This window comes from Acomys minous (assembly GCF_964271855.1).
Source record: "Acomys minous genome assembly, chromosome: 3".
Taxonomy (NCBI): domain Eukaryota; kingdom Metazoa; phylum Chordata; class Mammalia; order Rodentia; family Muridae; genus Acomys; species Acomys minous.
In genome coordinates, this window is record NC_140485.1 from 44,111,855 (window position 1) to 44,124,902 (window position 13,048).

Genomic DNA, 13,048 nt, shown 5'->3' on the forward strand with positions numbered 1-13,048 from the left:
TCTGCTTTCTTTAAAGTCTTCATGTAGTTGTGACTCAAGTCGGCCTCGCTGTGTGCTCCCAGGCTTCTAGCTCTGTGTGCGTGTACAAATTTGGCTGTAGTGACAGTGTTGCTGGCTGGCTTTTCCTATGTGTAGTGTACAGTCAGTCACAGGTGCCAAGGGTGGCTAAAACAGCTGGGAGTAGAGAGTTTGGGCCATCTGGCATAGAGCAGAGAGGGCTCTCCAACATTTTTGTACTCTTAATTGCTCCTCCTTCTCTTCCTTTTTCTGTTTCTATATTTTAATATATGCATCTTGAAAGCGAAGCAAAGAGTATGTTGTTGGCTTTGGTTCTACAATTTATGGGTTAGCAGATGATTGTTTTTCATGGTATATAGTATTTCTTTTTTCTTTCTGAAAGACGATTTATTTATTAATTATTATGTATACAGTCCTGTGGATGCATGTACACCTGCAGGCCAGAAGAGGGCATCAGATCATATTATGGGTGGTTGTGAGCCATCATGTGGTTGCTGGAAATTGAACTCAGGACCTCTGGGGGAGTAGTCAGTGCCCTTAACCTCTGAGCCATCTCTCTGGCCTGGTATATATCATTTCTGATGGTTAATATAATGTATTTTTTAATCTTTAGGTCATGAAAATGTCATGCTAAATGTATGTTAGAGAAAGGCATAGAAAAAAACCACGAAGAATGCAATTAAAGAAAAGCATGCACTTTGGCTGTTTCTAAGCACACACTTCCCCCTTGCCCTCCCAATGCAAGGCTTTTGACCACCTATCTTGCTGACTTCCCAGTTCCTGTACCCTGTGATCCACACTGCTGAGTCATGCTTCCAACCCATATGCTCTCTGGAGGAAACAGTGTGGCAGTAGGAGTCTTGGTAGGTGGTATTTTGGGCACTGTTTTAGTTAAGGTTTCTATTACTGTGATTAAATACCAGGACCAAAAAGCAAGCTAGGAAGGAAAGAGTTTATTTGGCTTATACTTCCAAAGGAAGTCAGGACAGGAACTCAGCCAACTTTTTTTTTAAACTTTTTTTTTCTCCTTTATTAATTTATTCTTGTTACATCTCAATGGTTATCCCATCCCTTGTATCCTCCCATTCTTCCCTCCCTCCCATTTTCCCCTTATTCCCCTCCCCTATGACTGTTCCTGAGGGGGATTTCCTCCCTCTGTATATGTTCATAAGGTATCAAGTCTCTTCTTGGTAACCCGCTGTCCTTCCTCTGAGTGCCACCCAACTTTCTTATAGAACCTAGTACCACCAGCCCAGAGATGGCACCACCCACAAGGAGCTGCCTCACCCACTCATTGATCACTAATTGAGAAAATGCCTTACAGCTGGATCTCATGGAGGCATTTCCTCAGCTGAGGCTCCTCCCTCTCTGATGACTGTAGCTTGTGTGGAGTTGCCACAAAACCAGCCAGTACGGGCACCTTCCATTTGTTGTGGCCACAGCCTCTTTCCAGCATCATGATCCTTCGTTCAGAGGTCACTTCGTGACTGATTATCACTACAGACACTTGGATAACAGATAACAGCAGCACATTTGAGAAGTGCGTGTTGGTACAAGGCAGTTACCTACCCTGTGCATAATCGACTCCAGGCATCAAGGCGTGTTCTCAGGGTTTGTGGCCACAGAACAACACACAGAGTGATCTCTAAGCCTAACATGTGAGCCTGCAGCAAGGTAGGGGGCATGTTCTAAACACCACAAAGGTGGCTATAAAATCAGGCCGTGTAAGGATGATAATAGCTGATTTTTACTAAACACGTGACTGATAACACTGTAATGAAAAAGCCAGCAGCATATGTTCATTGCCCAGTAATTCCTTTCCTCAGGACAATGTTATAGGATAAGCTTAGAGTGCTTGCTGTCAGGGAACCGTGGTGTTTTGTAAGTATTAACACGTGAAATCTCTTATACATAGATAATTTAAGGGACTCCTTCAGCCATTTCTCAGTAAAGCTCGCCTGACTCTGTGTGTAAACTTTCCTGCTTTTTAAAGTTCTCTCTTTGTGTCTCCCTTTGTTTCTGTGAGGATGCATTAGGTCCATGGTCAGGTGTGATGTAGATGAAGCTGGGGTTCCACCTTCCTCACATTTTCTCTTCGTATAGAAACCCTACCCCTATGTATGATGTACTTCCGGCTCCATTCTGTTTCTCAGCCTGTTGTCGAATACTTTATCGCTAAGGTATTGTCTGAGAAAATTGCTGGCATATGAACTCCTCCAGAAATATATTTACATTTTAGGGGGTGCATTTTTACTTCAGTATAATAAAAAAAAACTGTGAAAAAGAGCAAGCAAAAGCAGTACAAGAAAAGGTAAACTGTTTACCTTTGGTCTAGCTTTTGGGATAAACATTTGCTTGCTCTCTTTGCATGTATCCAGTCATATACATGCACATTATCTCTGACTCACTTGAGTGTGTAGACATCATACCTTTTTTTTTTTTAACCACCATAATTGAACTTTGTTTTCATGAGGCAATTGCTTTTGACATTTGGCACAATTAAGAGCCGATTGCTTCATGTCACCAAGTCTCAGAATTGAATTTGTCACTTATCCTGGAACAGAGCTTCTAAGAAGTGGGTCAGGGGGTCCTCTTGCCTGGTGAAAATAGAGTCTTTCAATGGATATGTTTTCTCAGAGAAAAGCCATTATAAACACCCTAGCCATCCAAGTTGCCACCCGCCTTTGCAGTAGGGAGGAAAGGCTGGCTGGAGCTCTTTTTCCTTCATTCCTGCTGCTCAGCCAGGAGCTCAACTCCAGCTGCTTCTGGGTCTTCTTCCGTCCCCCTTTGGCGGTTCTGCAATCTCACTGGCTCTCACAGATAAACCCACGACCACTTTCCATGCCTTCTCTCAGTGCCCTTATCTTTCTTGCCTATGTGAATACAACACATGGCTTCCTACAAAGCCAGGGCCTAGGCCGGCACGAGGTGGCACAATGCATTAGGCATACTCCAGGGATTCGCGTCTACTTTGTTGCTTGCAGAACAATGTAGGAGTTGAGATTTTTATCTCCAGGGCCTCTGCCTCGTCTGAATTCTGACCTCATCACTAATTGGCTACGTGACTTGGGAGGTGAAGATCATCAGATTCATAATTAAATAGGTTAATGCTGGAAAAACCCCCGGAGCCTGGTCACAGGAGCAGCAATATAAATTTTTGTTACAAACTGCTTTGAAAGGATAATGTGTGGAATGGGAAGGTTTGGGCACATAGCTAGTTCATTACAATGTGACTTGGTAGCCATGCATGAAGTGGCCAGAGACAGTCTCTTAACTACAGTGTTCCCTACAGGGCTAAATACAGTGTAATACCCTAACATAAAATTGGCCAGATTTTCTAAAGAGCAGAAACAGCGGATAAAAGACCCGCATGGGATGAAGAGCAGTGGAAATTCTTGTAACTGAGAATATTCACTATTAGCGTTCACAATAGTTCTACTAGGTCAATGTGGCCAATGTTGCCAGCTGACTCCCAATAAAATGCTTCAGTTTTGCTAAACACGTGATCAGCCAGTGAGTACACGTCCCAGTTTCCTAAATTCTGGTCCGTGGGAAGGTATGTAAGCAGAAAGGAAGTGTGGCGTTTCCAGTGGGCTCTGCAAACAACTGGACACTTGTGCCTTTGACCATGTTCCCAGTGGCTGGCATACAGTTATGAGCACGTGATCTGGACCTTGTACTCAGAGATGGAAGCCTTGAGTTAAGGTTGGCAGAGTTGCCTAACCACCGTGGAACCTTTTGGGTCTCAGAAATTTTGTGTGAGATAAAGAAAAAAATTGACAAATGTTTAAGCAATTTTATTTGGTTGCTCTTTTTTGTTGTTGTTGTTGTTATAGTAGCTTAAGTTACAACTAACATAGAAGGTGTTTTGAGCTCTACTTTACAAAAAGAAAAATGAAAGCTTACACTAAGTACCTTCACTGAGACACTATACTTCAGTCAGTAAAGAGCTTGCCTTGGAAGCATGAGGTCCTAAGTTCAAATCCCCAGCACCTATGTAAAAAGTAAGGCATGGCTGCTTTTGCCTGTGACACCAGCATTGAGAGGCAGGGCCAGGAGAATCCTGGGAGCTTGCTGGTCAACCACCCTAAGAAATGGTAAGTTTTGGTGCCTATGAAATACCATGTCTTAAAGGAAATAAAGGAGAGAATAGGATAAAATATCCCCTTTCTACCTCCACATATACAGGCATGAGGACATGCACCCATACCCGAATCTGCATGCAACACACACACACACACACACACACACACACACACACACACACACACTACACAAAACAAAACAAGAGTTGCCTGTTGTCTGAAATGTACACCCACGTGTGCATGCACCCCTCCCCATGTACACACACATCAGACTCAGTAACATGAACTTTGAAAATAACCATGGCAGATCTCACACCAGATGCTCTGATGCTAATGTGGGATGCTTAGCCAGGTTCCTTATTATTTTGTTTCTTAAAGTTCTGTTGATCTGAGTTTATGGCAGTAAAGAACAGACACGCTTGGTGTCCCCCAGACGACCATGCCAGCTATGGCTTCCCTCAGCATCTGTGTTTTTATAACTGTCTATGTGTTTGTAGGTGCCTTGCTCTTGAATCTTCCACCTCACCCAGCACCGGGGTTTGAATCTAGTAATACGCCTGGCATATGTATGGCAAGCTGTATCCCCCACTGAGCTATACCCGGGCCCTCTCAGGCTGTACTCAATGTGTTGACTTGCCAGAGATGTGTTGTCAGGTTTGTGTGGTTTCTGCTTCTAGAGTTCAGCCCAGGGCTAAGCACAGGTATGCCGCTTTATAGCACACACAAGAGAGTCAATCAAAACACCCCAGACACTGGGAAGAAAAAAACTGTCGGCCAGGCACGCCATCCCGGCCAGTAAATGCGACTGCCACAACCCCTCAGGACGACAGCTGACAGGAGGGACAGTGACTAAGCAGAAGGAGTCCAAGCCAAAGGCAAACACAGAGGTCAGTGTCCTGGCAAATCTGACAAGGGTGACTCTCACTTAGAGAGGTTTGCTTGCTCTCCCAGTCCCTGAGACACCATAATACCACTGTTAATGAGCTAGGGCTTACAGGGGAAAACAGAAGCAACCACTTCAGATCGCCATGACGGGTGACTCATGGTCCCCATTCTTTCTTTTTTTTAAACAATGATGCCACTTATTTAAAATGTTTACTCCAATGGAAAAATACATATTAAGACAATTAATAGCACTAACCAGGCACCTTCAACCAAATCCCGCCATCCTCATCTGTTCCCTTCACACTACCAGTGAGTGTGAGCTTGGCTCAGTGTTAGAGAGCATCAGACAAGATATTGCAGGCATCTTAACATGCTCAAATGATTTGAACCAAAGGTGACTTCTGAAAATGAACTGCAAAGAAACAAATGCAAATATAGAGAAAGGAAGTAATTACACCATTGTAGTAGAAAAATGAATGTTTAGAGTAAACAAAGAAAGTTGCTTTGCAAATTGCTCAACTATGAGGAAGGAAAACTAACAATTTTTGGGGGGGGGGTAAAGATATAGAAATGGGTTGGGAAAAACTTCATCCTGGGATGCTAAATGAGGGAAAGCAGGACACGGGGCTGAGGACACGGTTCCCTTGGTAGACTGCTTGTCTTGCATGCACAAAGCCATCCCCTGCACAGCATAAACCAAGCACCATGGTGCACACCTGTACTCCCTGGGACTGGAGAGGTGGAGTGTGGTGGGTTGAATAAGAAACGTGCCCCCCAATAGGCTCATGTGTTTGAGCACTTGGCCCCCAGTTGCTATCTGGGGGAGGTTTAGGCAGCTTAGCTTTGCTGAAGGAAGTATGCCCCTGAGGGTGCTTGGCTTTGAGAGTGTGTAGCCTCATCCACTGCGGGTTCCTTCTCTCTGCTTCCTGATGCGATCTCTCAGTTTTCTGCTCCTGCCTCAGAATGCCTACTGCTTGCCAGTGCTCCCCCGCTCCCTGCATTATGGACTCTGATCCCTCTGGAATCGTAAGTCAAAATGAATGATTTCTCCTGTAAGTTGCTTTTGGTCATGGCGTTTTATCTCAGCAATGGAAAAGTAACTTTACTATGAGAGGCATGAATATCAGAAGTTCAGCGTCATCTTCAACTACACAGAGAGTAGGAGGCCAGAATACATGAGAACTTGCCTCAAAAACAAACAAACAAATAAAACTAAGACTAACCCACCCATTTTATTTTATTTTGTTTTTGGTTTTTCTAGACAAGGTTTCTCTGTGTAGCCATGGCTGTCCTAGACTTGCTTTGTAGACCAGGCTGGCCTCGAACTCACAGTAATCCACCTGCCTCTGCCTCCTGAGTGCTAGGATTAAAGGTCCACGCCCGGTTAACCCATCCATTTTAAGCCCCTCTCTCTTACCCTCATGTATATGTAAGAGATAAAGTTTGGTTAAGAAGGACATTTAAAGCCATCTGTGAGAGATTTTTTCGGTATATTAGTCTGAAGTTTCCAAGCCTTACATGTATGCATTACATGTTTTTAAAAAGCAGAAGTGAAAACAAGTCTCTTCCAGAAGTGCTAAGACAGGGAGGACGGACGGAGGTGAAACAGTTGAGCCTACAATCCGCTGCCATATGGTTCCTTTAGAATTAGCATTTTGTCCCTTGCAGTTCAGGAGTGACCCATGGTGGATGGAGGAGGAGTCATGCCGGGGCGGCATCTGCACCCTCCCCTTACAGCAAGGCTCACTGTAAAATGACGTAATTCTCTTTTCTATGTGCTTTCCCCCCTCCTCGCCAGTTTACCTCTTCACGTCACCGTAAAGAGAATTACATTGAAATGTGTAGAAGATTCTGTTTCTTGGAGAGTGGGTGGACTCAAGAGCTAAGTAAATAAGCACCGTGGTTGGTGTGGCTCTTCTGGGGCTTGCTACTCCCACTATCCAAGGCATACATCCTCTCCGTCCTTTACCTCCACTATCGAGGAGAGAAATTTTACCCAAAGAGGTCCCTAACTGAGTGTCTAATCTCTGGGTCATTTAGGCTGGGCTTTAGGATGTCTTGATATCAGGATTGATAACACTATGGTTTGGGCCAGTGTATTTTACTTCATTGAGCACTGAGCAATCTGAGAACAGCATTTCTGAAACAGCAACCTTATTCAATGCCAACAAAATGTATATATGAATAAAATGGGAACAAGTTGGCCTATTGAATTCAGTGGCTGGAATTACCTTGAGCTACAAAAGAGATCAGGTTTCAAGTACTTGGAGCTATAGGAGATTTTTAGAGGCGTTTCCACCTAAAGTGTTATTACGTTGTAATCCTAAAAACGATGGGTAGGAATTCTGCTTAGGCAGCCAGTATAAATTCATCGCCACTGTTGGAAGCATACACCTTATTTTAAAATGCAAGACACGACAAGTTCAGAGCCTACCTTGTTTTTCCATTCTTTTCCCCTCTGGAGATAACTCCTTAGGAATCTAAGACAACAGTAACAGAAACAGAGAAGAAAGAGAGAAAGAAAGAACTCCAAATCAAACAAGACACGTCTATACGAAGAGTGAAGGTGAACACATGACTCAGGTCTCTTTTATTTACTTGTTCAGGTGTATTCTAGCTCTGCAGAAAAGGCCTGCCTTGCTTCTTCTCTCAACACAACTTACCCAACAAGCCATAGGCTCTGGAGGTGAGTGGCCAGGACTGGAATTTTGATTGTGTCTTTCGGTAATTGTGTGACTTTGAGCAAGCTGTTGATTTAACCTCCTTATACCTCAGCTTCCCTGGGCCATATAATAAGGACAGTATTATTATATAACTTCCAGTGTTTCTGGGTCAACTAAGCAAATACATTAAGAAACTGAATGGTCGAACAGTCCCCAACACATAGGAAGTACTCAAGGAGTTCTAATGTAAAATTTGTTTTACATTTAATTACTTGCATGGACAAGTGCAGTTGCCAGAGACAACTTTTGGGAGTCAGTTCTCTCCTATTATGTGAGGCCTGAGTGTTAAACTCAGGTTTTCAGGCTTGGCAGTGAGCCCCTTTACCCACTGAGCCATCTTGCTAGCTCTATATTGTCTTACTTTTATATTCTTTTCTTCTTGTGGTGGGACTTCACATATTCTGGGTAAGTACTCTACCACTGAGCTATATCCCCAGCCCTGTGCATGAATGTGTGTGTGTGTGTGTGTGTGTGTGTGTGTGTGTGTGTGTGTGTGTGTGTTACTCAGAAGACATTTGATAGTTGGTTTTTTTTTTCCTACCTCATTGATCTTGAGGACTGAACCTTAGGGGCTAGGCCAGGCAGTAAGTGACTTTCCCCACTGATCTATTTTGCTGGCTCCATGGAATATTAGATATGACATCCACTTGACTTCGTGGGCTTCAAATTCAAGGGACAGTGTGGATGGTGAGAAAGCAAAAGACACCAAACAAATGGCACAGTGAATGGCATTTTTACAACTGTGTTAGGAACAACATGGGAAAAACACAGTAGATAAGTTGAATTTGTGACTGCAAAAATTACACGTTTACCATTGAGATTCCTGTTATCACATCTTTGTCAAATCAAGAGCCAGACTTGAGGGTGGGTGGATGGACGGGTGGTGGCGGGCACCTTTAATCCCAGCACTTGGGAAGCAGAGGCGGCCAGATCTCTATGAGTTCCCGGCCAGCCTGGTCTACAGAGTGAGTTCCAGAGCAGCCGAGGCTACACAGATAAACTCTGTTTTGGAAAAACAAACGAACAAAAAAAAAAAAAAAAAAAAAAAAAGAAAACAGAAAACAAACAAACAAAAAAACCCCAACAAAATCCCCCCCCTCAAATACCAACTAATCAACCAACAAACGAAACAACACCCCCCAACTCTAAAAAACCAAACTCAAGATTTGAAATTTCCTCAGTCACATGTCTACAGTCTGTAATCAAGGTGAAAGCTGAGAAGGCTCAATTTCAAAATGACGGCATCTACACATGTGTATCAAGGTGTTTAAAGATAAATTCTAGCAATTGAGAGAAAAAGACTTAATTTCTGATTGAAATGAAATATAAGCTTTCAAGTTCACTAAATAGCTACAAATATTAGTATTTTACTTACTAGCTTAGATTTTCTTTTCATTTCTTTTTTCTTTTTGAGACAGTATCTCATGTCTCACTCTGGCCTCAAATGCACTAAGTAGTTGAAGATGACCTTGGACTGGGAGAGGTCAGGCCTGCACCACCACGCGGTTTATATGATTCGGGCTTTGTGCAAGCACTCTGCCTCCTGAGCCACATCTCCCACCGCCCCCAAAGACAAAGAGCTTTTTATTATTCTTCCTTGTCAGGAGAGAAAATGGAAGAGCCTGTCACTGCAGTCAGTAGAGGCCACTTTGGCAGCTTCCGAGTCACAAGTCAGCTGTTTCCCTCTCGCAGAGGAGAACTGCACAGATCTGTAGCAAGATTAAACAGTTTCTGAGAGTTTTTAATAGTAAATTATTGGTATACAACTTGGTAAATGATAATCCGTGATTAAGAGGGGAAAAAAAAAAAAAGAACCATCCATTAGGAGCAAACAAAGCTCAAACCAGTGAGAAAACCTTGCACATAGGAACTTGTGACTCCCAGAGCTTAGACAGCACCAGCAGGGTCCCAGCACAGCCCTTCCGTCCCCACCCCTCTCCCTAGTCTCTTCCCATCCCGGGGTCCACCTCCAGCCCGCTTCTCACCCCACCCTCCTTCCAATCCTGTCCCTTCTAGAGTTCCAGTGGCCAATCAGGAGGCGGCCGTTCCGAGGGTGGGGGGGGGGCAGTGCTGATTGGCGGAGCCTGAAGTCACCACTCCAGCGGGCCTGGCCGACGCAATTGCCTACCCCGGGTGGAGACTGCTGTTGCACCTTGTCCTCCTGCCTGCCACGCTCAGCACCTCCGCAGTCCTACACCATGGCGGACAGCCGGGACCCAGCCAGTGACCAGATGAAACAGTGGAAGGAGCAGCGGGCCCTGCAGGTACCCGGTGTTCCCCAGAGCCCCAAGAAAACGTGGGCGGAAGCGAGTAACGGCGCGGGCTTCCCCTGGGTGGCCTTCTTCTCTGGGACTGCACCACTGGACGCTCGGGTGGCCTGCTTTCTGTCCCACGGACCGTTCCATTCTGCAGAGAGGGGTTCGGGGCTGCCGGCGTGCTCGATTTGTGTCGCTGGCAGCAGGGACCTTGTTGTTGTCTCCGAGTTTGGCACTTGTGCCAGCTGGGACATAGGTCACAGCTTGAGGGAGACTTGGAGCCGCCTAGGCAAAGAGGCAGAGAGCTGCAGCTGGTGAGCCAGGAAGTGGGAGCCAGCTCCGGCTTTCTGCCTTGAAATCTTACATCTGCAAGCACTGGTGTTTGGGAGGTACGCGGGCTTGTGCCCCCAGCAGCGTTCATGGTAACATGCAGCACACACAACATCCAACGAGTAAATAATAGTAATAAAAAATTATGTCCATTATTTCATTGGCAAGTAGGAGCATCAGACCTGGTGTTTTAGAACTGGCAGTGACATTAGACAGTCATCGTTGCTTTGATGCACAGAACTTTGAGTGCCCGAATGTTGCCATTTGAGTACCACAGTGTTGGGCAAGGTGTGCACATTGCCGTGAGGTAAGACCACACTCTGGAGAAGTTTAGAGTCAGGACTGAGAGAGACCATGTGTAAATAGATGATACCATCTAGTTCCGATTGCAGCCTAGCTGTGGAATGGAGAGTGGCTGCTGGAGTTGGTTGCAAGACTTCCCAAGGCAGATGACACTGTAATAGTGTCTTCAAAGATAAGGAGGATTTCAATAGACTTGGTAGGGACATTTCTGGCCTGGGCATCTTTGAGAGGTTGGAGCAGACGGTACTGCATGGTCCCATGGCTTCTGGTTAGTATGGTGTGGGTGGGTGTTGGGGGAGACTTTCCCCCTTGCTCTTTCTTACAACCGTGCTCTTGTTGATGAACCGGGGTGTCAAAGCCAAGTGCTCAAGGACTGAGCTTTGGAAAATCCTCATATTCTTCTGTAAGCTCTTGGCCTCATCCTCCTTCACTATTTACAACTGAGTCTGTACAGCTTCCCCTCCCCTGAGTTCTTCAAGTGAACCAGAGAGATGTAGACTCATAATCAAGGACATACAGCTAGGTATTGGTAGAGCCAAGATTAGAACTGAGCTCCTCAGAGCCAAGGCCTGCTGGGTACCCAGTGGTTGCTAAAGCCTGCTTTGTGCTGTCATGAATACTTGTGAACTGAGAAACGCTTGGGCAGTGTAGTGAGGTTTTTAGAAAATAAAATACACGTGTTCTTACAAGTGCCCTGTTTATTTTGAGACTGGTTTGCCTTTTACTTTGGGGAAATCATTGTTGCTCTCTGCTCTTTCTATGATATCCCCGTGCTCTGTGTATGTCACCCATTGGTGGCGATGATAATGTTTTCTTCCTCAACTTATGCTATTCTGAATAAACATTGCTAGGACGGGGATCACTCAACCTTCTGGAAGGAAATCAGCATATGCTCCATAGCCTAAATAGGTTGAAATACTTGACTTATAAAAGTGTCGAGAATTCAGAAATGCTGGAAAGGACTGCAATGCACACCTAAGCTGCCCACCTTCTGTATCGTACACTTACCTTTTGTATAAGATTATTTGTCTCCCTAGCCCTTCACTCATCTAGGAAATTAATGATTTTTTTTTTAAAGTGTATCTCATCACCCGTATACTTTATACCTGAACACTGCAGGGATGTGAATGGAGAGTGTGTGTGCACGAATAGTTTTACAGTGTATTTGCATACAGTGACACATGTAGATCAACGTGTTCTGTTCAACAGGGTTTAACACACGTATCCACAATTGCACCCTGAGCCCTTATCAAGATATACGAGGCTGGACTGAGGAGATGGCTGGGTGGGTAAGGTGATTTCTGTTCAAGTAGGAGGACGTGAGTTTGAGTTGCCACAATCCATGTGAAGCCTGCCATGGTAGCGCTCTCCTTGTAGCCCCAGTGTTCCTATGTGGAGTTAGGGGACAGGGACAGGAGACCATCTAGAAGTCCACAGGCCAGCTGTGGACTGGCACACACGGTAGTTTAGAAAAAAAAAAAAGGTAAACAAAGTGGAAGGTGAGCACTACTGACTCCTGAGGTAGTCCTCTGACTTTCGCACACTTGCACACGTACTGTGGCTTTCCTGTGCCTGCACTCATGTATGTACATGCACACACACACACACACACACACACACACACACACACTTAACAAACCAAACAAAAGAATCTCTCCTAAACAAGCAAACAAACATTTACAAGGTTACCATGACCCTGCCATTTCCAAAAAACTTCAATATTGCCCCTGGAAATCGTTGTTCTGAACCTTTAAACTATTGATTTGTGGTTTTTGTATAAAGCTCTTTTTTTTTTTTTAAAATTCAGCAAAAAATACTTTCTAGTTGCTTATGTTATGCATATGTCAGCAGTTAGCTCTTTCTACACTGTGTAGTGCTTGGTTATGTAATTAGAGCACTGTTTGTTTATAATATTGCTGGACACCTGGGTTACTTCCAGGTTTGGATTATTGTCAATAAAGTTGATATGAAAATTCTTATACCACTCATCTCATGTACCCACACTTTGATTTTTCTTTTTCCTAGAAAATACCTAGCTGGGTGTCCTGGCACACACCTGTGATCCCAGTACTAAGGAGGGAGAGGCAAATGGATCACCAGTTTGAAGCCATCCCGAGAGTTACATGGCAACAAACCTGTCCTAATAAATAAGACAAAACCCCAAACTACTCAGAATGGATTTACTGGGCCGTAGTAACTTTTTGCTTTAGTAACTAAGTGCTTTAGGAGCAAACAGCCCAGTCATCTTCCAGAATGGCTGTACCGCTTTGCACTTCCATCACTAACCCGAGATTTCTGCTTGCCTGCTTCTTACCAGGCTTTGGTCTCGTCAGACTTTTAATTAATTAGTCATTGCTCTCTGAGGTTCTAGTTTGCTTTGCAGTGGTGGACTCAAGATGCTGAGCATCCTTTCAGATGCCTGCTGGCCATGGGTATCAGCTCCAGTGTA

The 13,048-nt window shown here is 44.6% G+C and overlaps 1 protein-coding gene and 1 long non-coding RNA gene across 2 annotated transcripts in view; both read left to right on the top strand.

Annotated features, from left to right (window-relative positions):
• Window positions 1-1,041: 1,041 nt before the first annotated feature.
• LOC311594714 lies at window positions 1,042-9,749 on the top strand. Its single transcript, XR_014778195.1, has 3 exons — window positions 1,042-1,692; window positions 7,595-7,674; window positions 9,728-9,749. It is a non-coding gene; the product is annotated as an uncharacterized lncRNA (long non-coding RNA).
• A 47-nt stretch (window positions 9,750-9,796) lies between these two features.
• CAT (catalase) overlaps window positions 9,797-13,048 on the top strand; it is a 32,289-nt gene continuing 29,037 nt past the window's right edge. Inside the window, exon 1 of the mRNA XM_084776619.1 lies at window positions 9,797-9,975. Within this exon, the coding sequence (XP_084632745.1) occupies window positions 9,910-9,975 (66 nt within the window). The 5' untranslated portion in view covers window positions 9,797-9,909. The remainder of the gene's footprint in view (window positions 9,976-13,048) is intronic.